The sequence below is a fragment of the Chelon labrosus genome, assembly GCF_963514085.1.
Source record: "Chelon labrosus genome assembly, chromosome: 5".
Lineage (NCBI taxonomy): Eukaryota > Metazoa > Chordata > Actinopteri > Mugiliformes > Mugilidae > Chelon > Chelon labrosus.
In genome coordinates, this window is record NC_140341.1 from 7,112,288 (window position 1) to 7,138,883 (window position 26,596).

At 39.4% G+C, this 26,596-nt stretch overlaps 3 protein-coding genes across 9 annotated transcripts; all 3 read right to left on the bottom strand.

Moving 5' to 3' along the window:
• Positions 1-3,943: 3,943 nt before the first annotated feature.
• On the bottom strand, positions 3,944-12,211 carry LOC311488552 (cell adhesion molecule CEACAM5-like). The gene is made up of 10 exons (XM_084545324.1): positions 9,960-12,211; positions 8,438-8,581; positions 7,877-8,002; positions 7,625-7,785; positions 7,337-7,439; positions 6,415-6,558; positions 5,854-5,979; positions 5,602-5,762; positions 5,292-5,415; positions 3,944-4,354 (listed from the first exon to the last, which is right to left on the bottom strand). Exons 1-9 carry the CDS (start codon positions 10,036-10,038, stop codon positions 5,296-5,298), a joined length of 1,164 nt encoding a protein of 387 aa, XP_084401450.1. The 5' UTR covers positions 10,039-12,211; the 3' UTR covers positions 3,944-4,354; positions 5,292-5,295.
• Positions 12,212-14,354: 2,143 nt separating this feature from the next.
• On the bottom strand, positions 14,355-18,256 carry LOC311487730 (T-lymphocyte activation antigen CD80-like). 6 transcript variants are annotated; one of them, XM_084544092.1, is made up of 7 exons: positions 18,047-18,256; positions 16,867-17,010; positions 16,250-16,627; positions 15,961-16,063; positions 15,782-15,859; positions 15,412-15,444; positions 14,355-15,174 (listed from the first exon to the last, which is right to left on the bottom strand). In XM_084544092.1, exons 3-7 carry the CDS (start codon positions 16,283-16,285, stop codon positions 15,101-15,103), a joined length of 324 nt encoding a protein of 107 aa, XP_084400218.1. In that variant the 5' UTR covers positions 16,286-16,627; positions 16,867-17,010; positions 18,047-18,256; the 3' UTR covers positions 14,355-15,100. The 6 variants fall into 4 exon arrangements, 3 of the variants coding, with proteins under 3 accessions (XP_084400218.1, XP_084400217.1, XP_084400216.1); XR_014699053.1 differs by having other exon boundaries at positions 15,776-15,859; XR_014699054.1 differs by lacking the exons at positions 14,355-15,174; positions 15,412-15,444; positions 15,782-15,859 and having other exon boundaries at positions 15,929-16,063.
• Positions 18,257-20,329: 2,073 nt separating this feature from the next.
• On the bottom strand, positions 20,330-24,614 carry LOC311487831 (SLAM family member 9-like). 2 transcript variants are annotated; one of them, XM_084544224.1, is made up of 7 exons: positions 24,467-24,614; positions 23,232-23,375; positions 22,867-22,992; positions 22,615-22,775; positions 22,326-22,428; positions 22,130-22,224; positions 20,330-21,764 (listed from the first exon to the last, which is right to left on the bottom strand). In XM_084544224.1, the coding sequence occupies exons 2-7, from the start codon at positions 23,275-23,277 to the stop codon at positions 21,738-21,740; spliced, it is 558 nt and encodes a 185-aa protein (XP_084400350.1). In that variant the 5' UTR covers positions 23,278-23,375; positions 24,467-24,614; the 3' UTR covers positions 20,330-21,737. The 2 variants fall into 2 exon arrangements, with proteins under 2 accessions (XP_084400350.1, XP_084400349.1); XM_084544223.1 differs by having other exon boundaries at positions 24,412-24,614.
• Between the last annotated feature and the right edge of the window lie 1,982 nt (positions 24,615-26,596).

A 26,596-nucleotide genomic window follows, 5' to 3' on the forward strand; every position in this document is an offset into this window, starting at 1 on the left:
TTCTTCTCCTAACAGTGTTCTGTTCGGCTCTGTGTGGCTGCGGGTACCAAGCCGCAAGCAAGGTCGCTGGGAAAACGTTCTGAACAAGTGGAATGGATTGGATAACAAGGTACACTACGAAGTGAAGGGAAACGGACAGATATATGATCACACAAGTCCTCAATGACAGGTTATATGATTATTTAGTTAAACTGATATGCTGGCCGCTTTATATTGAATATTTGTCAGCCTTTTTTTGCAGTCACTCAGCCCCCCTCCATACTCCATTTCTTTCTTCTGATTCATCTCACATCTTGCATGGTGGTGTCAGGGAACTTGGCCTGGACATGAGACTGTGAGTGAAAAAACACAAAACATTACTTCGGTGTTATTTTTATTCACCATCCACAATTAACACACTTGTTAAAGAGGCATGAAGGATGGTTTATCAGGTACATTTCTGAACTTAAATGCAATCAGTAAAAACTGCTATGGAGGGCAGGGGCGTTGCACCAAATTCTGGGCCCTGTACACTCTTAATGTTAGTGGGCCCCTATCCATGCCAGTGTGTGAGCAAAAAACATTTTTCATGGGCCCTTTCCCTGCTTGGGCCCTGGGTAGTCAGGTCCCCTTTTCCCCCAACTACCACGCCCATGATGGAGGGACTGCACATACATCAACTAGACTGAATATGACAGAGTGGTAACTGATGGGCCAACAATGACGTCACGTGCAAACATCTGAGCTATGACAAAGTGACAGATTAAATCAATGCTATCAAGGTAACTGGGAAGAAATAAAATGCAACAACTTACCACCAAACATTAAAACCTTTGCTGGGAAAAAGGCTGGACCCTGTCTGACTTTTCTCTTGCCTTTAATGCCCCACTTGTTGAGAACTGGACCGTTAGTTTTTCTTTGGAGAACAAGATCGTTAACTGCAGTGGTGGGCGCCAATTTGAAATTACGCTCCTTGCTCTGTTACGATGACATATGATCTCACAGCTGTGCTCTCCCCAGCCACTTCTGCAGGCGTGGACCAAGTCTTTTAAATATCCAGCCTAGTGAGAACAGGGCCTCCTGGCTGCAGTGGTGTGAGCAGTTTCACACCATGTCGCTTATTGTAGTGGAAAGCTTGCTTACTTTTCTCCACAAGCATCCTTATGTCTGATGTTCTGCCGGTTTGGTCATTTTGGTTTCAGGACTTTAGCGTGAGTAGGTAAAGTTGTTGGGATTTTGTTGTAATAATGTAATTCTCACAATGGGTGTATGTTCTGTGTTATACTGCCATCTAGTGGCGCAGCTGTTTTGTTCGTTCGTTTTTCGAACGAACAAAACAGAGGGTTGCTCCATGACTAAGGTCAGGAACACTTAGTGTGCAAACTGAATAAGTCCATATATGGGCTGAAGCAGTCCCCTCGGTGCTGGAGCAAAACTTTCACACAGTTCATGAAAGACATCGGTTTTAAACAGAGCACATCAGACCCATGTTTGTTTGTGAGATCTCAACAGGAGTTAGAGATACTAGCTGTTTATGTTGATGATCTGATTTTGATCACAGAGTCAACAGAAAGCATGAAGGAACTGAAACTTGCTCTCAAGAACCGCTACAAGAAGAAGGACATGGGTGAGCTGTCCTATATCCTGGGCATCTCTGTTGTCCAGGACAGTGCAATAAAATGTGTGTTGTGAAATGTGGCCATTCTTCAGAAATATGGAATGGATAATGCCAATCCCGTTGAAACTCCATCTGATGCAAATGTGAAGTTAAAAAAGGCTCATGGTGTCAGTAAGCCTGTGAACATAAGTACTTACCAGTCTATGGTGGGTAGTCTGCTGTATGCTGCGATGGCCACTCGACCAGATATAACACAAGCAGTGAGTGCCATGTCAAAGTTCAATGCAAATCTAAACACTGCACATCTGACGGCTGTGAAGGGAATTCTGCGAGGTGTGTGACAGCTCTGTGGTTGAGTTCTGAGAGGTTAGGTGTGGGGTGGTTAATGATCTTGGATGCAGTGTGTGTGATTTTTGTGAGCTTGTTCCTGTTGGTAGTGGACAGCATGTTTTGGAAGCAGGGGGAACACTACAATAGGATGGGTTGGATGATGCTGGTGTACAGTAATAACAGGAGGTGAGGGGCAACAGAGAGGGCACAGAGCTTGCAGATGACATGGAGTCTCTGCTGGGACCTTTTGTATATGTCAGTGATGTGTTGATCAAATGTCAGTTTATTGTCGATGGTGAGTCCGAGGTATTTGAAACGGCTGACCTGTTCTACTGTTTGATTATGGATAGAGGTTGGGACCAGTCCAGATGGGTGTGTGCGTGAGTTGTAGATGACCATTTCCTTTGTTTGAATGTGTGCAGAATGGGCAAATACAACTACAATATTGCCCAACAAATGACATGAAGGCAGATATCTTGACCAAGCCACTAACAAGGCAAAAGTTTGAGTATCTTAGGAGAAAGATTGGGCTTTGCACTTTAATTTAGTTCAATAGGCCTACTGTTTAATGTTGAACGTGTTAAGAAAAGTGTAAGCAAGGTAAAAAGGAGCAAAGATGGATCTTGCTCGTTTAAGTGTTGATAGGATTTGTTGTTTTTTTGACATTATTTGTCTAGCTGATTATTGCTCTTAAGTAATATTGGCCTGACTTAGTCTAAAAAAAAAAAAAACCTTAATGCCATTGTAAAATTAAATGGGAGTGTTGTAATAATGTAATTCTCACAATGGGCGTATGTTCTTCTGTGTTATACTGCCACCTAGTGGCGCGACTGTCTGTTCGTCTGATTTCCGGTTTTTCGTTCTGAATAAAAACACGTGACACTCAACAGTTAAAGGCTGTGTAGAAAAAAACAAGATAAATAGAATAAACAGCTAAAACTTTGACACCTAGCATGACAAATAAAGTATGTATGTATCTGACATTGATAAAATTTAGAGTAGAAAACCTATTCTTTTATTTTAAAACTTACATTAGTTGCCCAGAGCCAAAACAACACGTTTAGAGCTTCCTGAAGAAAAAAATGACTGTCAACATTTCAGCCTGGCTGAGTGAGGAATAGGATTCACACTCAGCTGCTTCCTAACTTACATTTGTTTACGGAGGAGCCAGAATGAGGCTGAGCTTCCTAGATAGATTAGATAAGATAGATAGATAGGTATGCTATTTATCCAGTGGGAGATCCTGTGTCCAGCAGCTTCAGTACATAGAAACAGATATCAAGAATATATATTTAACATTTGTTATCACATAGTCATAGTGTTATGCTAGGTGTCAAACTTTTTGCCTGTTTTTTTATCTTGTTTATTTTTTTTCTACACAGACTTAATTATTAGAGGTTTTTGGATCTTTTAGACTGAAAATAACCCCAAAGTGATGCCTGCTACATCACAGTCATTCATCGGCTGACTGGTTCCTTTCTGTGTGGAGTTTGCATGTTCTCCCTGTGTCTGCGTGGGCTCTCTCCAGGTTCTCCAGCTTCCTCCCACTGTCCAAAGACATGCTGGTTAGGATCATTGATACTAAATTGGCTGTAGGTGTGAGTGTGAATGGTTGTCTGTCTCTCTGTGTTAGTCCTGTGATAGACCATATGATGTAATAACACACTGGATCTACCTGTGGATAGAGACATCTTTACATTGTCCACCTCTATAGATTCATTCACAGGCCTGATCCTCCAACGCTGGATTCCTGTCAAAGGTTCAAAGCGAGACATTTTCAATACTAAACATATATAAAAGAAAAAAACACCAATGTTTCTGATGACCTAGTATCTGCAAAACACCACCAGCTGGTATAGAAGACATTTGAAGCTTGAAATGTTTTGATATAACTCTTACTAAATGACTAAATCTAAATGAGACACAGGTTCTCTCTGTTTGTAAAGCAGTGATTTAATCAGTTTTGTCAGAGACAGAACAAACAAATGGAGAAAAAAAATCCACGTTGTTCCCCACTCTGATGTTATTGAATCACAACTCATCCATTCAGATTCACATTTAAAAAACTTTATTAGTCTCTGGGGAACAATTTAAGGCACAAGTGAGCAGCATGATATTTATACAAAAAGACAAGAGTGTCAACATGGACAGTGTAACAGCTTAACAGATATGTGTGGTAAAGTTAAAAATTAGCTAGAATGACACATGACACAAAACACCTTCAGGCTATGGAATGATTATTTGACCATGATGGATTATATAATATTAGAATATATTTTGATGAGAGTTGATAGATACATAGATAAATAGATAGATATACACTTCATGAATCCCAAACCGGGACGTTTCAGTGTTGCATCAGTCCGATGTTGAACAGAATGATGGCTCAGGAAAGATTTCCTATAGAGGTCTGGTCTGGTGTGTTCACTGTCAAAAAATAAAAGAACAGTCATGATGCATCTCCAAAATATATTTACACATATGTCTTCATAAACTTTGTAATGTGAAATGAAAAAAATGAATCGTCCTCTAGTTCCAGCTTTAAAAATACAAATATTTGCTGATTTCCTGTTATAATGATTTGAATGTACGACTGAGCTCTTTTACAGGCTGACTTTACTCCTGGTTCACTATAATGGTTGGCAATGACAGCTGGGATAGACTCCACCCCCCTGTGACCCCTCTTGAGGATAAGTGGTAATAGATAATAGATGGATAATTGGAATAATGAATACTAATGACTATAATCATTACTTGCAGCCATGGAGATACAGTTATTGATCATTAAATACATATTTTCTCTTTCAAATGTATTGTGTCCTGGTTCAGTATAATGGTCCAATAATCTGAAGAACATATAAATAGAACAACAATGGACCCAGAACAGAACCCTGTGGGACACCGAATGATAGAAACTCTGTGTCCAAGGCACAGACAAAAAAGTACTCATTCAACATAAACAGGTTCCAGCTTTGTACATATATACAGTATGTGCTGGTTAACTAATGATAGTAAAAGATCTGCTTATATGTTTGGGCTCCATTCAGTGATTAACTCATCAACTGATTCAGAAGCTGCAGCTCCACTATGACACAGGATATTTACATAAAATTCTTCCTGTTAGTTAACCCATATCAAATACTGCACTTAATGAAGTAAATAGTGTTAATAGATACAAAAATTAAAATATGATCTTTCGTGAATTCTTACCTTTTTCTTATTTGTAGCAGTAGAAAATGACACTAACAACCACTAGGATCAAGACCGCCGGTATGAACAGCCAATATGGTTTCTCTTTAAGAGTTTAAAAATCAAGAAAGAATAAAAATAGTATTCCAAAGTTACTATTTCACCAGATCCTTACTTCTCTATGTAGATATTTGTTGAGTGTTGGAGGAGGAGATGATGAAAGGGTTGTTGACTGGTTTGCTGCTTTCAGAGCTGACTGGGTTTTCCACCTTACAGACAAATGAAGGCTCCTTCTCCTCCTAGAAATCCAGTGAAAAACAACATTAGTTCATCAATTAAAATGGTATTTAATCTTTGTTCTTAACATCTAGATTACAGATGATGATGTTTGGTGTGTCAGTTGAGAGATTGTCTCAACAAAAAGTCACAGAGTGCATGAACGTGTGAATTACATAAACCCGTCTGTTACAGATTCAGCCACAAACCGTTGTTATGTTGAGCTCCTTGGTTTTACTCTTCATCTCTTCACCTGACCACCAGGTATAGGTGACTGGTTCAGCGTCTGTAGTGGTGCATTCACAGGTGAAAACACAGTGGGTGTTTTCAGCGTCACAGCTTTTTGAGACAGTGGGTGTAGGAACGGCAGCTGATAGAAACAAACAAACATTTCATTAGAGTTCAGGTCAATAAATTAATAAATATTTCAGTCAAACTTCAGTTAAATTTACTCCACTTACAGATAACCTGAATCTTAGTCGTGTCCAAGACTTTGTTGTTGACCTCTGCTGTGTAGCTGCCGCTGTCATTTAGTGTCAGGCCTGAGATGGTCAGCTCTCCAGTTGTGTTATTCAGTGTACAGCGACCTAAAAGGACAATAGTCATGTTACTAACTTGAATTTTAAGAAGATCATTTGTAATAAATTGAATGAATTCAAGTTCTCTGGGATGATCTGAGCAGTTTAACGTTTTTAAGATGTAGAAATCTCTGAAAATTGACCAAACAAACAAAAAACGTCCTTTAATTTTAAGTATATATACATACATATATATAGTATGCATTTAGTTGATTATAATAATCATCTCTCAAAATGTAAGTCCATGTGGGCAAAAATCTATATTACTGAAATCCATCCATGTATCTGAGGAAATCATACTTTTAATGTGACTTCAATATGTTCAGGTATTTTTGTTTTCTTATCTGCACAATATAAGGGCAAATGTAAAACAAAGTAAAAAAAAAAAAAAGCACTTTAGAGAAAACCCTTATCTATTACCTGCTAAATCTTGAGGGACTGTACCTTTGAACTGCGGGTAGATTGTAAGCCTGCCTTTATACTGCCTCATGACAGTGTTTGATCCATGTTTCCATGACATGCTTCTGATGGGACCAGCCACAGAGCCTGGACTAAGGACAACTTCATCTCCCACTTCCTTGTAGACATCTACAAAATAAAATACAAGAACATATTTAGTTTTAAAATAGTCATTGTCAGTAGCGGTAGCAGATCCCCATCATGACCACCTTCTACAGAGGCACCATCGGGAGCAACCTGTCAAGCAGCTTCACTGTCTGGTTTGGAAACTTCATAGTTTCTGATCCACAGACCCTCCAGAGAATGATGCACACACTACATGCATCTGTGACAATGTGAGCTGAGGACGTTGAGGTTTTCTCTGGGCGTCACCAGGATGGATAGGATCAGGAATGAGTACATTAGAGGGACAGCTCATGTGACATGTTTAGGAGATAAAGTTAGAGAGGACAGGTTGAGATGGTTTGGACATGTTCAGAGGAGACATAGTGAATATATTGGTGTAAGGATGCTGAGGTTAGAGCTGCAAGGCAGGAGGTCTAGAAGAAGACCAAAGAGGAGGTTGATGGATGAAGGAGGACATGAAGGTAGTTGGTGTGAGAGAAAAGGACACAGAGGACAGGACGAGATGGAAGCAGATGATTGACTGAGGTGATCCCTGAAGGGAACAGTTGAAAGGAAAAGAAGATTGTGATTATTAAGTAGAATTAAAAAATATGTCATATATGCATAAGAAAAACATAAAATCAGTGTTTTTAGTGTTGCACTGCTTAGTACTCACTGTATTAGTATAAATGAGTATAACAGTATAAATAGTAATCTAATTAGTAAGTAATAATCTAATAGACGAAATGTGCATGCACAGATCCTTACTTCTCTATGTAGATATTTGTTGATGTAAACTCACGAGTGTTGGAGGAGGAGATGATGAAAGGGTTGTCGACTGGTTTGCTGCTTTTTGAGCTGACTGGGTTTTCCACCTTACAGACAAATGAAGGCTCCTTCTCCTCCTAGAAATCCAGTGAAAACAACATTAGTTCATCAATTAAAATGGTATTTAATCTTTGTTCTTAACATCTAGATTACAGATGATGATGTTTGGTGTGTTAGTTGAGAGATTCTCTCAACAAAAAGTCACAGAGTGCATGAACGTGTGAATTACATAAACCCGTCTGTTACAGATTCAGCCACAAACCGTTGTTATGTTGAGCTCCTTGGTTTTACTCTTCATCTCTTCACCTGACCACCAGGTATAGGTGACTGGTTCAGCGTCTGTAGTGGTGCATTCACAGGTGAAAACACAGTGGGTGTTTTCAGCGTCACAGCTTTTTGAGACAGTGGGTGTAGGAACGGCAGCTGATAGAAACAAACAAACATTTCATTAGAGTTCAGGTCAATAAATTAATAAATATTTCAGTCAAACTTCAGTTAAATTTACTCCACTTACAGATAACCTGAATCTTAGTCGTGTCCAAGACTTTGTTGTTGACCTCTGCTGTGTAGCTGCCGCTGTCATTTAGTGTCAGGCCTGAGATGGTCAGCTCTCCAGTTGTGTTATTCAGTGTACAGCGACCTAAAAGGACAATAGTCATGTTACTAACTTGAATTTTAAGAAGATCATTTGTAATAAATTGAATGAATTCAAGTTCTCTGGGATGATCTGAGCAGTTTAACGTTTTTAAGATGTAGAAATCTCTGAAAATTGACCAAACAAACAAAAAACGTCCTTTAATTTTAAGTATATATACATACATATATATAGTATGCATTTAGTTGATTATAATAATCATCTCTCAAAATGTAAGTCCATGTGGGCAAAAATCTATATTACTGAAATCCATCCATGTATCTGAGGAAATCATACTTTTAATGTGACTTCAATATGTTCAGGTATTTTTGTTTTCTTATCTGCACAATATAAGGGCAAATGTAAAACAAAGTAAAAAAAAAAAAAAGCACTTTAGAGAAAACCCTTATCTATTACCTGCTAAATCTTGAGGGACTGTACCTTTGAACTGCGGGTAGATTGTAAGCCTGCCTTTATACTGCCTCATGACAGTGTTTGATCCATGTTTCCATGACATGCTTCTGATGGGACCAGCCACAGAGCCTGGACTAAGGACAACTTCATCTCCCACTTCCTTGTAGACATCTACAAAATAAAATACAAGAACATATTTAGTTTTAAAATAGTCATTGTCAGTAGCGGTAGCAGATCCCCATCATGACCACCTTCTACAGAGGCACCATCGGGAGCAACCTGTCAAGCAGCTTCACTGTCTGGTTTGGAAACTTCATAGTTTCTGATCCACAGACCCTCCAGAGAATGATGCACACACTACATGCATCTGTGACAATGTGAGCTGAGGACGTTGAGGTTTTCTCTGGGCGTGACCAGGATGGATAGGATCAGGAATGAGTACATTAGAGGGACAGCTCATGTGACATGTTTAGGAGATAAAGTTAGAGAGGACAGGTTGAGATGGTTTGGACATGTTCAGAGGAGACATAGTGAATATATTGGTGTAAGGATGCTGAGGTTAGAGCTGCAAGGCAGGAGGTCTAGAAGAAGACCAAAGAGGAGGTTGATGGATGAAGTGAAGGAGGACATGAAGGTAGTTGGTGTGAGAGAAAAGGACACAGAGGACAGGACGAGATGGAAGCAGATGATTGACTGAGGTGATCACTGAAGGGAACAGTTGAAAGGAAAAGAAGATTGTGATTATTAAGTATAATTAAAAAATATGTCATATATGCATAAGAAAAACATAAAATCAGTGTTTTAGTGTTGCACTGCTTAGTACTCACTCTATTAGTATAAATTATAACAGTATAAGTAGTAATCTAATTAGTAAGTAATAAATACAGCAGTTCCCAAACTTTTTTGGCCACGCACACCCTTCTATGTCCCAACCGGGTTGAAGCACCCCCTTAAAAAAACATCATCTTTAATCATGCTCAAATGACCAGAACACACATATAACCAAAATATAAATGCAACAAAGTTCCACTTTTAAGAGCAAAGAGGATGGAGGACAGGCTCAGGATCAGAGGCAGAAAGCAGATAAGTTGGAGGAAATGTTAGAATATATTTAGCCGCGTTAATTAAAAACTGCAGCAACTTTAAAAGACCGTGGAGCAAACACAACCCCGTCATCAGCTCATTCACAAGATAACCTTTTTTTTTAAATTACATTTCCATCTTGTACACCCAGAGCTGCACAGAGGTTAGCACTGATAGTTCTACTACAATAATGACCCATACGACGGGATTTTCTGTGCAGCTCAGCACCTTAAGGTCACAGGTGGCTCAGATCGCGCTACCAGCAAATTAAGTAAGTTTTGGGCTGTTTCTGGCTACCTTTTCCCAACAAGAAGGAGATAGACTTGTATTAAACTATATTGTATAGATCTGCAGCCTTTGAGCAAAGTTGAAAAACCGTCTTTTATCAAACGCAGTGGTAAAACATACCGACATTGATTTTCTTGACTTTTAAAAGTAATAGGTCAAAAAACTTTGAAGAACATACCTGCGTTAGTTCGAGACGTATTTATGGTCACGATGAAGAGAATCACAGTCAACACCTTACTGATAAAAGCAGGCTCCATCTTCTCCGAAATAAATTAAAAAGAGACGGAAAGAAAGTTGAGAAATGAAACAACTCTGGCACGGGGCGGGGATCCTCCTCCTGCTCTCTGGCAAGGGGCCATTTTAATTGCAGTGATATTGCAGTAATACAGAAAATTAAAATTAATCTGTTTTATATTAAACATTGTGATGTACATTGTCCCTTTAAAGCTTGTACCAATTACAAAGTTGTCACTTTTAAGAGTTTTCAATGGACGAGTTAAATAAAACTAAGATAAATGATCCACTGCCACAATAGTCTAAAGTAATAAACACGATGCCTCAGCCTTTTTTTAACAATATATTTATTGTTTTTGTCATAGAAAACATATAGTCACATGGACAGTAACATAGTGAACATCCCTCCTCCCCCAACTCTCAAGAGTAAAGCCGAAATTATGCTTCCGCGTTGACACAGCGCGTCCGTGCGTACGGACCTAATACGGACCTATTGCGTCCTTGCGGACCCCCGTGCGTCCTACGCAAGGGCCAGACGCGCACCTCCCAAAAATCCTCGACGCGCGTAGATGCGACGCAACAGCAACGCAGCAGCAACGCAGCAGCAACGCAGCGGCATTGGCTGTGATTGGTCCGCTAACTACATCCGCTGGAGACCGCTTTTCCGGTTTCCACTCATAAACATAATTGTCTCCTTTGTCGTGCCCTAATTTGCAATAGAAGTATTTCTTCCTCTGCTTGAATAATTTGGAGCTCCAACGCCAGTCTCTCTGTCTCGGTGTCCATCGTTCACTGTGACTACGGCAAAAGCCGGAAGGTAAATAACGAGGCGAGATAGTCACAAGAGTCTCGGTCGGTCGGTCACAAAAAACCATAGCGCCCTCTACTGGTGTGGCGTGCATTTCGACACGTAAACCCCACGCAGAACCATCACGGTCTCACGACTGCGTCCGAGCAACTGCGTGGCCATTGCGTGACCATTGCGTGATCACTACGCGGAAGCATAATCTAACCTTAAAGCCCAAATTATGCTTCCGCGTTGACACAGCGCGTCCGTGCGTACAGACCTATTACGGACCTATTGCGTCCTTGCGGACCCCCGTGCGTCCTACGCAAGGGCCAGACGTGCACCTCCCAAAAATCCTCGACGCGCGTCGAGGCGACGCAACAGCAACGCAGCAGCAACGCAGCAGCATTGGCTGTGATTGGTCCGCTAACTACATCCGCTGGAGACCGCTTTTCCAGCTTCCACTCGTAAACATCATTGTCTCCTTTGTCGTGCCCTAATTTGCAAAAGAAGTATTTCTTCCTCTGCTTGAATAATTGGAGCTCCAACGCCAGTCTCTCTGTCTCGGTGTCCATCGTTCACTGTGACTACGACAAAAGCCGGAAGGTAAATAACGAGGTGAGATAGTCACAAGAGTCTCGGTCGGTCGGTCACAAAAAATCATAGCGCCCTCTACCGGTGTGGCGTGCATTTCGACACGTAAACCCCACGCAGAACCATCACGGTCTCACGACTGCGTCTAAGCAACTGCGTGGCCATTGCGTGACCATTGCGTGATCACTACGCGGAAGCATAATCCAGCCTTAAACATGTAAACACTGAGAGAAGGAAAAAAATAATTGAAAATGAAATAAAACACAAAATCAATAGTGGTCCTGCTTATTTATAAGAGACATGCTAGTTTCCTCAAGAGCCACCAATCAAATTTACTCATCAATTTCAGTCTGATCACTTTCCAGTAACTGTATAAAAGTGTCCCATATCTCTGTGAACTTATTCAGTTTAACTTTGGCAACATAAATTAATTTCTCTAGTGTCAAGCATGAAGCCATTTCTCGTAACCACATTCCAGGTGTAGGACTATCCATACTTTACCACCTCAATGCAATCACTCTCCTAGCCTGAAGCAAAGGTCGATCAATCATGGGAGCAAAGTTATCAGGATAAATATCTAATATACAGAGCTTTGTAAACCTGCTGTGAGGACATCTAAGATGTGGACCAGTGAAGCTGTGGACCGCTTAAGGGCATGTTTGGACTGTACTGACTGGGACACTTTCAAGGCGGCAACAAACAGTTTGGATGAGTACACAGAAGCAGTGACGTCATACATCAGCTTCTGTGAGGACTGCTGTATTCCAACACGCACCAGGGTGAGTTATAACAATGACAAACCCTGGTTCACAGCCAAACTCAGGCACCTCAGGTTGGAGAAGGAGAAGGCATGCAGGAGTGGAGACAGAGAGAAATTCAAAGAGTCAAAGTACAAGTTTAGCAAAGCAGTGAGGGAAGCTAAACGACAGTACTCAGAAAAGCTGCAGAGCCAGCTTGCAGCCAACGACTCGAGCTCTGTCTGGAGGGGCTTCGAGAACATCACCAACTACAAGCCCAAACCCCCCCACTCTGTGAACGACTCACGCCTGGCAAACAACCTGAATGAATACTTCTGCCGCTTTGAAAGACAATGGGACAGTACCACGACCACCCCCCCCCCCCCCCCCCACGGTGACACCTCTCCCACCAGCACTGGTATCTGTGAAACCTCACAGGCCCTCACACCAGTGCCCCCCTCCTCCCCGACAACAACAATGGCCAAGGCTCCCTCACAGCCGGTGGGCTCAGAGCCTCCCTCCTCCATCTCAATCCTGGAGAAGGACATGAAGAGGCTATTTACGAGGCAGAACCCCCGCAAGGCTGCTGGACCAGACGCTGTGTCTCCATCCACCTTGAAGCACTGTGCTGATCAGCTGTCTTCAGTGTTCACGGATATATTCAACATCTCACTGAAGTCATGTCACGTGCCAGCTTGCTTCAAGGCCTCCACCATCATCCCAGTCCCCAAAAAGCCAAGGACTACCGGACTCCATGACTACCGCCCTGTTGCCCTGACATCGGTTGTGATGAAGTCTTTTGAGCGCCTTGTGCTTTCTCACCTCAAGGACTTAACAGACCCATTCCTGGACCCCCTGCAGTTCGCCTACAGATCAAACAGATCTGTGGATGACGCCGTCAACCTGTCCCTCCACCTCATCCTCCAGCACCTGGACTCCCCCAGATCATATGCCAGGGTCCTGTTTGTGGATTTCAGCTCGGCCCTTTTTATGGCCTGAAGCCATAACCTCCTCCGGTTTTTTGCAAAAGTGTGATTCCCCCTAGGAATATGAAACACCTGGCACTCATCACTGGCTCTTTTAGCGCAGCCAACCACACAACAACTCCTTGGGATTTTGACTGTACTACTACTTCTACTAAACGAAACACGCAAAGATTCAGTCCTCCTCCGTTATCAACATTCTCTGAAAAGACGTCTTTCTGCCCCCTGTCTGCGCGCGCAAACACTTGTGACGTTGCCAATAAATCCATGTATATGGAAAGGCAGGGAGTCATATCTAGGTCAGTAAACCAGCTGCTCACTGTCAATGTCCTAGTGTCAAAATGATTTCACAGTCTGAAAAGTGTCCGAGGCATAAAATGCGTGTCTGCATGTTTTATTTTCAGGCTCAGACTCTACTGTTTAAAGGCAATGGATATAATGTTTACGATTCCTATTTCGCAACAGCTAGTTTATCAGTGTACGGTCTATAGGTTTGCTGACAAGTTAAAACAGCAGTATGTCTAAAAGCTTTAAAGGACGTTTACATTTTATTTAAACTCTTTGGAAATGGTTCGTGTGATGCTGACAGCGCTGCTGAGACTTTTTAAAGGACTTTAAAGAGAGATAACTGTGTAACTGCTAACCAGTAGTTAGCCAGTTAGCTAGGTATGTCCGAAGCTCGCAGTCGTCTGGACTTTACAGGACATGGACATGTAACATCATAAACTAACAGTCAAGTAAAAGTAAGCTGACACCGGAGTAGTTTCAAAGCTATATGCGCCTGGAAATTTGCGGTGAAGTGTTTAATTACTCAGCGGAATAGCGGATTTTACCTTTTTTTTTTTTTTTTCTCACCGAAACTGGTGACCCCAGCAACTGACTCCCGAGGCAACGGTAACTGCGTGTGGGCGGGGCATGCAGATCTGACTTGACGTGATGCATTCTGGGTTGTCTGCGGCCCGCTGCGTCCCTCACTGTGTGACAGTGCCCCCTGGTGGCCTGGGGACACTAAGCATTCGCCTCGTTGAAATTGAAATATGCAGTTCAGAGTAACTTAGATAGATACTTTATTGATCCCGAGGGAAATTCAACACTTAACAGTGCTTTAGTGTCTGTTGAGGGAACTGCTTCATAACAACTAAAAATATAATTAAAAATGAATTAAAAAAAATGAAGGAGCAGTAATCAAGTAACCAGTTTTACCATAGCCTAATTATTTATTTGCTCACCCATGATTAAATATAAAAACATTGACAATGTGGTAACAGTCTCAGTCTCTCTGATCTCAGACACCAAAGATGATTTTGGACAGGTTCTCTCGTTCAAAGTGAGACATTTTCAATACTGAACATATATAAAACAAAAAACACCAATGTTTCTGATGACCTAGTATCTGCAAAACACCACCAGCTGGTAAAGAAGACATTTGAAGCTTGAAATGTTTTGATATAACTCTTACTAAATGACTAAATCTAAATGAGACACAGGTTCTCTCTGTTTGTAAAGCAGTGATTTAGTCAGTTTTGTCAGTGACAGAACAAACAAATGGAGAAAAAAATCCACGTTGTTCCCCACTCTGATGTTATTGAATCACAACTCATCCATTCAGATTCAGATTCAGAAACTTTATTTACAATTTAAGGCACAAGTGAGCAGCATGATATTTATACAAAAAGACAAGAGTACACTGAAAATGAATTAAATGAATAAACTGTCATGTGATGTTACAGTTCATCCATCTTTACACTTTTCCTGAGATGAAAATCATATCCAAGTGTAACACTGACCTCTGGTGGACAGAGGATGAGGATATCTATCTAACACAGTGTTGCAGCAGCAATGTACAGGCACTCAGAATTAACAGTTTGCATCCGACCTTCTTAGCTTGTCAGTCGATGGATATAAGACATTGTTGTTTACTGGAACATTCTTGGACTGATAAAAGCATCAAAAGAAACGTCACGACCACAATGTGTCTGTTACATTAAACAATTTCACATCTAAATAACATTTTACCAGCGCCGCCAGCATCAGAGAGAGGAGTCCTTGGTGTGTTCACTGTCAAAAAATAAAAGAACCATCATGATGCATCTACAAACTATATTTACACGTATGTCTTCAAAAGCTTGTAATGTGAGATTAAAAAAATGAATTATCCTCAAGTTCCAGCTTTAAAAATACAAATATTTGCTGATTTTCTATTGTTTTAAATTATTTGAATGTATTATTGAATAGATAATAGATAGATAACTGGAATAATGAATACTAATGACTATAATCATAACTTCTCCTCACCATCCTTGATGTCAGGATTCATGACTTTGTTCCCTGTCAAAAAAAAGAAGAAATCATCATCAGAACTCCACAGTGTGTCTTCAAAAACCCTTCAAAACAAAACCTAGAAAAAAAAAAATGTGTAGTGGTTCAGTACAATGATCCAATAACCTGTAGCACTTATAAATGGAACAACAATGGACCCAGAACAGAACCCTGTGGGATACCAAATAATAGAAAGGTACCCATTCAACATAAACTTGAATGGGACATCAGATACTCCACTTAAAGAAGTAAATAGTGTTAATAGGTACATTTATAATGATAATACACAGATGCATATTTAATTCTGTAGCATAAATTATAATCTTTAGTGAATTCTTACCTTTACCTATTTTGTGTTTGTAGAAGATGACACCAACAACCACTAGGATCAAGACCACCAGTATGAACAACCAATACAGATTCTCTACAAACAAAAAAATAAGAAAGAATAAAAATATTTTTCCAAAGTTACTATTTCACCAGATCCTTACTTCTCTATGTAGATATTTGTTGATGTAAACTCACGAGTGTTGGAGGAGGAGATGATGAAAGGGTTGTTGACTGGTTTGCTGCTTTCAGAGCTGACTGGGTTTTCCACCTTACAGACAAATGAAGGCTCCTTCTCCTCCTAGAAATCCAGTGAAAAACAACATTAGTTCATCAATTAAAATGGTATTTAATCTTTATTCTTAACATCTAGATTACAGATGATGATGTCTGGTGTGTTAGTTGAGAGATTCTCTCAACAAAAAGTCACAGAGTGCATGAACGTGTGAATTACATAAACCCGTCTGTTACAGATTCAGCCACAAACCGTTGTTATGTTGAGCTCCTTGGTTTTACTCTTCATCTCTTCACCTGACCACCAGGTATAGGTGACTGGTTCAGCGTCTGTAGCGGTGCATTCACAGGTAAAAACACAGTGGGTCTTTTCAGCGTCACAGCTTTTTGAGACAGTGGGTGTAGGAACGGCAGCTGATAGAAACAAACAAACATTTCATTAGAGTTCAGGTGAATAAATTAATAAATATTTCAGTCAAACTTCAGTTAAATTTACTCCACTTACAGATAACCTGAATCTTAGTCGTGTCCAAGACTTTGTTGTTGACCTCTGCTGTGTAGCTGCCGCTGTCCTTTAGTGTCAGGCCTGAGATGGTCAGCTCTCCAGTTATGTTATTCAGTGTACAGCGACCTAAAAGGACAATAGTCATGTTACTGACTTGAATTTTAAGGAGATCATTTGTAATAAATTGGATGAATTCAAGTTCTCTGGGATGATCTGAGCAGTATAATGTTTTTAAGATGTAGAAATCTCTGAAAATTGACCAAACAAACAAAATATTCTTTAATTTTAAGTATACTTTAGGAGTTCAATTCAATGCATTTAGTTGATTATAATATTCATCTTTCAGAATTTAAGACAGACTGTACCTTTGAACTCCTCGTAGATTTTAAGTTTGTGTCCATACCAGTCCATGACAGTGTCCTTTTCATGTTTCCATGTTATGTCGGTGATGGTATTAGCCACAGAGCCTGGACTAAGGACAACTTTATCTCCCACTTTCTTGTAGATGTCTGCAAAATAAAATACAAGAACTTATTTATTTTTAAAATAGTCATTGTTACAGATAAAATACAGTATTACAGTTACTCTGCTGTTAAATATACAGTTCAGCCATAAAACATTACAACCAACTGATAGGATCAGGAATGAGTACATTCGATGGAAGCAGATGAAAATATGTCATATATGCATAGATAAGTGCTTTTTTATTTACAAATTAAACTTCCCTAGAAAAACATAAAATTAGTGTTTTTAGTGTTGCATTGCTTAGTACTCAATGTATTAGTGTAAATTAGTATAAGTAGTAATACATCACAACAAGCTTTTTTATAGCCCTATTAAAGGCAGCATGTTTAATCATGATCAAATGACCAGAACATATAACAAAAATATAAATACAACAAAGTTCCACTTTTTAGAGCAAAGAGGTTGGAGGACAGGCTCAGGATCAGAGGCAGAAAGCAGAAGTTGGAGGAAATGTTGGAATATTTTTAGCCGCGTGAAAGAAAAACTGCAGCAACTTTAAAAGACTGTGGAGCAAACACAACCCTGTCATCAGTTCCTCTTCTTCTCCCTGATCTGTTGCATTTGTCTCTTCTGTTGATTCCTCTCCTCCTTCGTCACTAACTTTGTCTTCAGATATCCCACCTGACAGTTTCCCTTATTTCAGCCATTTGATCATATTTGTAAAAACCAATGACGTAAGAGGCCACAAGTTATATGCTCATATACAGAAGAAGATCATCTATTTTTCCCCACTATTACATTTTTCATCTCGCACATCCAGAGGGGCACAGTAGAGTGGTGGTTAGTACTGGTGCCTCACAGTAAGAAGGTTTCGAGTTTGAATCTGTATGAAGTTATAAATACGGACTAGCCTCGCAAGGTTTCGGTTTTGACTTTACATTCAATACACACGGCCTAGCCCTTTCAACAATGTTGATTAACCGTCCTTCATCAAATAAATTACATGTTTACAGCCGTCCAGGTGCGTTTTAAGTGGTAAAACATATACTGACATTGCTTTTTCTTGACTTTGAAACATACCTGCGTTAGCTCGAGACATATTTATTGTCATGGCCAAGAGAATCGCGATAAACACCTTAGAGATAGTGGTAGTAGCCGGCGCCATCTTCTCCGAAATAAAAATGAGAGAAAGAAACTTGAGAGATGACCAACAATATCAGAAACAACTCTGAAAAACAGATAGAGCTCAGGAAGAGGAGCATCAGACGAGAAGTAAGTCGTTGTAACAATATGGTGAACTGATACGTCAGTAGGCTAAGTGACTACACAGGGGGCGGGGTGTTACAGCGGTGGCAGGAAGTCTAGTGGGAAATGTCTGTAAATCACTTGATCAACGGGGGAGGAGGTAAACTAAGCAAAGTATTGACAGACATGGGCGTCACACCCGTGGGGTATGACAGAGCGAACAGAGCAGAAGAATGAAACGGTAATTTAACAAGTTAATAATGTAGAATTTTCTCTGTAAATAACTAAACTATGTCTTGCTCTGTGGCATGTCAGCGAGTTTAAGTCATAAAACATATACTGACATTGCCTTTTCTTGACTCTTAAAAGTAATATGTCAAAAACCTTTAAGAACATACAGATGTATTTATGGTTAGGACCAAGAGCATCGCTGTCATCATCTTACAGATAGAGGTAAAAGCAGGCTTCATCTTCTCCGAAATAAATTAAAAAGAGACGGAAAGAAACTTGAGAGATGACTAACAATATCAGAAACAACTCTGAGAAATAGCTAGAGCTCAGATAGAGGAGCATCGGACTGGAGGTGAGTCGTTTGAATGAAGCGCAAGTGCCCAGACAGAAAGTTTATACACTGCGCGTCCAACCGTTCACTCTACGTCACTTAGTCACGTGATTCAAAAACTGCGGCTGTTTGAATTGAAATCGCTGCAGGTTTTTATGCGATAAAGTTCCACTTTTAAGAGCAAAGAGGATGGAGGACAGGCTCAGGAGCAGAGGCAGAAAGCAGATAAGTTGGAGGAAATGTTAGAATATATTTAGCCGCATTCAACAAAAATTGCAGCAACTTTAAATGAGCATGGAGCAAACACAACCCCGTCATCCAGAGGGGATAACCACAGTGTGGTGGTTAGCACTGATGCCTCACAGCAAGAAGGCTCTGGTTTCGGTTCTGTGTGGAGTTTGACTGACTTACAGGCTGAAATGAGTCACTTGAACACAATTAAATTGAAGCATGTTGTGGTGCTACACAGGAACTTGGAACTTCCTGTAGACACCAACACAAACTTGTGGTAGCTAGGCCTATCTGTGGTTATTTCGACATAGGCTATGTAGTTTGTTGCTTAGTAGGCTAGTAGACATGTAGGCGTTAGCTACTTGCTGCCTCCCAGAAAGACAAACCGTTATGCAATCATCAGCAACGGATTATTGACTGATGTGTTTTTGGCACAATGCACTTTAGGTAGAACGGATATGTTCAATTCATCTTCCATTTATTTATTCAGTTATTTATTACTAATTTTTAACTTGGCAATGTTTTTTTTTTTTTTTTAGTTATTAATATGTGTTTCTAATAAGCACATATTAGCTTTTATTCTGGGCTGATATTTTTATTTTATTTTATTCTCCATTGTATTCTATTTTATCATTATTTCTTCTGCTTCTGATGTTTATTACTTATTAATTGTACTTGGACCCAGGCTATATCATGCTACTCCTGCTATGTACTATTGTTGTGTGAATGGTTGTATGTCTAGATGGTGGACTGTAGAAACTGAATTGCCCTTTGGGGATTAATAAAGCTTTCTGTATTCAAAACTTCAACCTTCACAGTAAAAAGTAACTTTCAGAGTAAAAAGTAAAAAAGGTGATCAACCCGTTAAATCCCACTGTAAACAAATGTTGACAGTTGTTTCTTTTTTTAACTTCTGGAAGCTCTAAACGTGTTGTTTTGGCTCTGGGCAGCTAATGGAAGTTTTAAAATAAAAGAATAGGTTTTCTACTCTAAATTTTATCAATGTCAGATACATAGATACTTTATTTGTTCTGATAGGTGTCAAAGTTTTTGGCTGTTTATTCTATTTATCTAGTTTAGTTGTTTTATTTTTCTACACAGCTTTTAACTTTCAGAGGTTTTTGATGTTTTAGACTGAAAATAACCCCAAAGTGATGCCTGCTACTTCAGTCATTCATCAGCTGACTGGTTCCTTTCTGTGTGGAGTTCGCATGTTCTCCCTGTGTCTGTGTGGGTTCTCTCCAGGTTCTCCAGCTTCCTCCCACCATCCAAAGACATGATGGTTAGGTTCATTGATTCTAAATTGACTGTAGGTGTGAGTGTGAATGGTTGTCTGTCTCTCTGTGTTAGCCCTGTGATAGACTGGAGACCTGTCCAGGGTGTACCTCACCTCTCACCCAGTGACAGCTGGAGCTAACCCCAACTGAATGAATGAATGAATGAACCATATGATGTAATAACACACTGGATCTACCTGTGGATAGAGACATCTTTACATTGTCCACCTCTATAGATTCATTCACAGGCCTGATCCTCCAACGCTGGATTCCTGTCAAAGGTTCAAAGCGAGACATTTTCAATACTGAACATATATAAAACAAAAAACACCAATGTTTCTGATGACCTAGTATCTGCAAAACACCACCAGCTGGTAAAGAAGACATTTGAAGCTTGAAATGTTTTGATATAACTCTTACTAAATGACTAAATCTAAATGAGACACAGGTTCTCTCTGTTTGTAAAGCAGTGATTTAATCAGTTTTGTCAGTGACAGAACAAACAAATGGAGAAAAAAAATCCACGTTGTTCCCCACTCTGATGTTATTGAATCACAACTCATCCATTCAGATTCAGATTCAGAAAACTTTATTTGTCCCTGGGGGACAATTTAAGGCACAAGCGAACAGCATGATATTTATACAAAAAGACAAGAGTGTCAAGATGGACAGTGTAACAGCTTAACAGATATGGGGGCGGCTGTGGCTCAGTAGTTAGAGCGGGTTGTCCACGAACCAGAGGGTTAGCGGTTCGATCCCCGGAATGTACCACATGCCGAAGTGTCCTTGAGCAAGACACTGAACCCCCAGTTGCTGTGTGAATGTGTGTGTGCTTGTGTGAACGAATGGGTAGATGTGTCTATGACTGTAAAGCGCTTTGAGTACCAATAGGTAGAAAAGTGCTATATAAAAGCAAGGCCATTTACCATATGTGTGATAAAGTTAAAACCAAATTTTACACTGAAAATTAATTAAATGAATTCCAGTGTCATCCTTCTTTACACTTTCCCTGAGATGAAAATCATATCCAGCAAGTGTAACACTGATCTCTGGTGGACAGAGGATGAGTTCATGTACCTGCAGCTCAAGAATAATAATAATAATTTAATAATAAATCTAAACTAGAATGACATATGTGTCTCCTGTCAAGAGTCAAGAGTCTTCTTAATGCATTTGACTCCATCAGTTGTGTTGTTCAGAGGTAGGGTTCGTACACAGTTTTCTATTCAACTGCTAAGTAAATACAGACGACATTTGATCATTATTTTAAGACATGAAGGTCGGTCAATATGGATAAGATCAACAACTTTGAACATTAGACATTAGATTAGATTAATGTGAACTAGATAGATAGATAGATAGATAGATAGATAGATAGATAGATAGATAGATGGGACATTTGCATCAGTCCCATGAGGAGTTGAACAGAGTGATGGCTTGTGGCAGGAAAGATTTCCTATAGCTGTCCAGTCTGGTGTGTTCCCTGTCAAAAAACAAAAGAACCGTCATGATGCATCTCCAAAATATATTTACATGTATGTCTTCAAAAACTTGTGATGTGATACGAAAAGAAATTATCCTGTAGTTCCAGCCTTAAATATACAAATATTTGCTGATTTCCTGTTATAATAATAATAAAAAAAATGTATCCTGGTTCAATATAATGGTCCAATAATCTGAAAAACATATAAATAGAACCACAATGAACCCAGAACAGAACCATGTTAGTTAACCCATATCAGATACTACACTTAAAATAAATAGTGTTAATACATACATTTATAATGATAATACACTGATGCATATTTAATTCTGTAGCATAAATTATAACCTTTAGTGAATTCTTACCTTTTTCTTTTTTGTGTTTGATTTGTGTTTGTCGAAGACGACACCAACAACCACTAGGATCAAGACCACCAGTATGAACAACCAATACAGATTCTCTACAAACAAAAAAATAAGAAAGAATAAAAATATTTTTCCAAAGTTACTATTTCACCAGATCCTTACTTCTCTATGTAGATATTTGTTGATGTAAACTCACGAGTGTTGGAGGAGGAGATGATGAAAGGGTTGTTGACTGGTTTGCTGCTTTCAGAGCTGACTGGGTTTTCCACCTTACAGACAAATGAAGGCTCCTTCTCCTCCTAGAAATCCAGTGAAAAACAACATTAGTTCATCAATTAAAATGGTATTTAATCTTTATTCTTAACATCTAGATTACAGATGATGATGTCTGGTGTGTTAGTTGAGAGATTCTCTCAACAAAAAGTCACAGAGTGCATGAACGTGTGAATTACATAAACCCGTCTGTTACAGATTCAGCCACAAACCGTTGTTATGTTGAGCTCCTTGGTTTTACTCTTCATCTCTTCACCTGACCACCAGGTATAGGTGACTGGTTCAGCGTCTGTAGCGGTGCATTCACAGGTAAAAACACAGTGGGTCTTTTCAGCGTCACAGCTTTTTGAGACAGTGGGTGTAGGAACGGCAGCTGATAGAAACAAACAAACATTTCATTAGAGTTCAGGTGAATAAATTAATAAATATTTCAGTCAAACTTCAGTTAAATTTACTCCACTTACAGATAACCTGAATCTTAGTCGTGTCCAAGACTTTGTTGTTGACCTCTGCTGTGTAGCTGCCGCTGTCCTTTAGTGTCAGGCCTGAGATGGTCAGCTCTCCAGTTATGTTATTCAGTGTACAGCGACCTAAAAGGACAATAGTCATGTTACTGACTTGAATTTTAAGGAGATCATTTGTAATAAATTGGATGAATTCAAGTTCTCTGGGATGATCTGAGCAGTATAATGTTTTTAAGATGTAGAAATCTCTGAAAATTGACCAAACAAACAAAATATTCTTTAATTTTAAGTATACTTTAGGAGTTCAATTCAATGCATTTAGTTGATTATAATATTCATCTTTCAGAATTTAAGACAGACTGTACCTTTGAACTCTTCGTAGATTTTAAGTTTGTGTCCATACCAGTCCATGACAGTGTCCTTTTCATGTTTCCATGTTATGTCGGTGATGGTATTAGCCACAGAGCCTGGACTAAGGACAACTTTATCTCCCACTTTCTTGTAGATGTCTGCAAAATAAAATACAAGAACTTATTTATTTTTAAAATAGTCATTGTTACAGATAAAATACAGTATTACAGTTACTCTGCTGTTAAATATACAGTTCAGCCATAAAACATTACAACCAACTGATAGGATCAGGAATGAGTACATTCGATGGAAGCAGATGAAAATATGTCATATATGCATAGATAAGTGCTTTTTTATTTACAAATTAAACTTCCCTAGAAAAACATAAAATTAGTGTTTTTAGTGTTGCATTGCTTAGTACTCACTGTATTAGTGTAAATTAGTATAAGTAGTAATACATCACAACAAGCTTTTTTATAGCCCTATTAAAGGCAGCATGTTTAATCATGATCAAATGACCAGAACATATAACAAAAATATAAATACAACAAAGTTCCACTTTTTAGAGCAAAGAGGTTGGAGGACAGGCTCAGGATCAGAGGCAGAAAGCAGAAGTTGGAGGAAATGTTGGAATATTTTTAGCCGCGTGAAAGAAAAACTGCAGCAACTTTAAAAGACTGTGGAGCAAGCACAACCCTGTCATCAGTTCCTCTTCTTCTCCCTGATCCGTTGCATTTGTCTCTTCTGTTGATTCCTCTCCTCCTTCGTCACTAACTTTGTCTTCAGATATCCCACCTGACAGTTTCCCTTATTTCAGCCATTTGATCATATTTGTAAAAACCAATGACGTAAGAGGCCACAAGTTATATGCTCATATACAGAAGAAGATCATCTATTTTTCCCCACTATTACATTTTTCATCTCGCACATCCAGAGGGGCACAGTAGAGTGGTGGTTAGTACTGGTGCCTCACAGTAAGAAGGTTTCGAGTTTGAATCTGTATGAAGTTATAAATACGGACTAGCCTCGCAAGGTTTCGGTTTTGACTTTACATTCAATACACACGGCCTAGCCCTTTCAACAATGTTGATTAACCGTCCTTCATCAAATAAATTACATGTTTACAGCCGTCCAGGTGCGTTTTAAGTGGTAAAACATATACTGACATTGCTTTTTCTTGACTTTGAAACATACCTGCGTTAGCTCGAGACATATTTATTGTCATGGCCAAGAGAATCGCGATAAACACCTTAGAGTAGTGGTAGTAGCCGGCGCCATCTTCTCCGAAATAAAAATGAGAGAAAGAAACTTGAGAGATGACCAACAATATCAGAAAAAACTCTGAAAAACAGATAGAGCTCAGGAAGAGGAGCATCAGACGAGAAGTAAGTCGTTGTAACAATATGGTGAACTGATACGTCAGTAGGCTAAGTGACTACACAGGGGGCGGGGTGTTACAGCGGTGGCAGGAAGTCTAGTGGGAAATGTCTGTAAATCACTTGATCAACGGGGGAGGAGGTAAACTAAGCAAAGTATTGACAGACATGGGCGTCACACCCGTGGGGTATGACAGAGCGAACAGAGCAGAAGAATGAAACGGTAATTTAACAAGTTAATAATGTAGAATTTTCTCTGTAAATAACTAAACTATGTCTTGCTCTGTGGCATGTCAGCGAGTTTAAGTCATAAAACATATACTGACATTGCCTTTTCTTGACTCTTAAAAGTAATATGTCAAAAACCTTTAAGAACATACAGATGTATTTATGGTTAGGACCAAGAGCATCGCTGTCATCATCTTACAGATAGAGGTAAAAGCAGGCTTCATCTTCTCCGAAATAAATTAAAAAGAGACGGAAAGAAACTTGAGAGATGACTAACAATATCAGAAACAACTCTGAGAAATAGATAGAGCTCAGATAGAGGAGCATCGGACTGGAGGTGAGTCGTTTGAATGAAGCGCAAGTGCCCAGACAGAAAGTTTATACACTGCGCGTCCAACCGTTCACTCTACGTCACTTAGTCACGTGATTCAAAAACTGCGGCTGTTTGAATTGAAATCGCTGCAGGTTTTTATGCGATAAAGTTCCACTTTTAAGAGCAAAGAGGATGGAGGACAGGCTCAGGAGCAGAGGCAGAAAGCAGATAAGTTGGAGGAAATGTTAGAATATATTTAGCCGCATTCAACAAAAATTGCAGCAACTTTAAATGAGCATGGAGCAAACACAACCCCGTCATCCAGAGGGGATAACCACAGTGTGGTGGTTAGCACTGATGCCTCACAGCAAGAAGGCTCTGGTTTCGGTTCTGTGTGGAGTTTGACTGACTTACAGGCTGAAATGAGTCACTTGAACACAATTAAATTGAAGCATGTTGTGGTGCTACACAGGAACTTGGAACTTCCTGTAGACACCAACACAAACTTGTGGTAGCTAGGCCTATCTGTGGTTATTTCGACATAGGCTATGTAGTTTGTTGCTTAGTAGGCTAGTAGACATGTAGGCGTTAGCTACTTGCTGCCTCCCAGAAAGACAAACCGTTATGCAATCATCAGCAACGGATTATTGACTGATGTGTTTTTGGCACAATGCACTTTAGGTAGAACGGATATGTTCAATTCATCTTCCATTTATTTATTCAGTTATTTATTACTAATTTTTAACTTGGCAATGTTTTTTTTTTTTTTTAGTTATTAATATGTGTTTCTAATAAGCACATATTAGCTTTTATTCTGGGCTGATATTTTTATTTTATTTTATTCTCCATTGTATTCTATTTTATCATTATTTCTTCTGCTTCTGATGTTTATTACTTATTAATTGTACTTGGACCCAGGCTATATCATGCTACTCCTGCTATGTACTATTGTTGTGTGAATGGTTGTATGTCTAGATGGTGGACTGTAGAAACTGAATTGCCCTTTGGGGATTAATAAAGCTTTCTGTATTCAAAACTTCAACCTTCACAGTAAAAAGTAACTTTCAGAGTAAAAAGTAAAAAAGGTGATCAACCCGTTAAATCCCACTGTAAACAAATGTTGACAGTTGTTTCTTTTTTTAACTTCTGGAAGCTCTAAACGTGTTGTTTTGGCTCTGGGCAGCTAATGGAAGTTTTAAAATAAAAGAATAGGTTTTCTACTCTAAATTTTATCAATGTCAGATACATAGATACTTTATTTGTTCTGATAGGTGTCAAAGTTTTTGGCTGTTTATTCTATTTATCTAGTTTAGTTGTTTTATTTTTCTACACAGCTTTTAACTTTCAGAGGTTTTTGATGTTTTAGACTGAAAATAACCCCAAAGTGATGCCTGCTACTTCAGTCATTCATCAGCTGACTGGTTCCTTTCTGTGTGGAGTTCGCATGTTCTCCCTGTGTCTG

Bases quoted from the DNA above. Each gene is read 5' to 3' on its own strand.
- LOC311488552 (XM_084545324.1), bottom strand. From the start codon at position 10,038: ATGGAGCCTGCTTTTATCAGTAAGGTGTTGACTGTGATTCTCTTCATC. The intron at 8,582-9,959 runs GTATGTTCTTCA...TTTATTTTGTAG, and splicing joins TACGTCTCGAACTAACGCAG to ATGTCTACAAGGAAGTGGGA. The intron at 5,980-6,414 runs GTACAGTCCCTC...TTGTCCTTTTAG, and splicing joins AATCTACCCGCAGTTCAAAG to GTCGCTGTACACTGAATAAC.
- LOC311487831 (XM_084544223.1), bottom strand. From the start codon at position 24,592: ATGCTCCTCTTCCTGAGCTCTATCTGTTTTTCAGAGTTTTTTCTGATA. The intron at 22,225-22,325 runs GTGAGTTTACAT...TTTTGTTTGTAG, and splicing joins CATCTCCTCCTCCAACACTC to AGAATCTGTATTGGTTGTTC. The intron at 21,765-22,129 runs GTAAGAATTCAC...GTTTTTTGACAG, and splicing joins CAAACACAAAAAAGAAAAAG to GGAACACACCAGACTGGACA.
- LOC311487730 (XM_084544090.1), bottom strand. From the start codon at position 18,131: ATGGCGCCGGCTACTACCACTATCTCTAAGGTGTTTATCGCGATTCTC. The intron at 17,011-18,046 runs GTATGTTTCAAA...TTTATTTTGCAG, and splicing joins TATGTCTCGAGCTAACGCAG to ACATCTACAAGAAAGTGGGA. The intron at 16,628-16,866 runs GTACAGTCTGTC...TTGTCCTTTTAG, and splicing joins AATCTACGAGGAGTTCAAAG to GTCGCTGTACACTGAATAAC.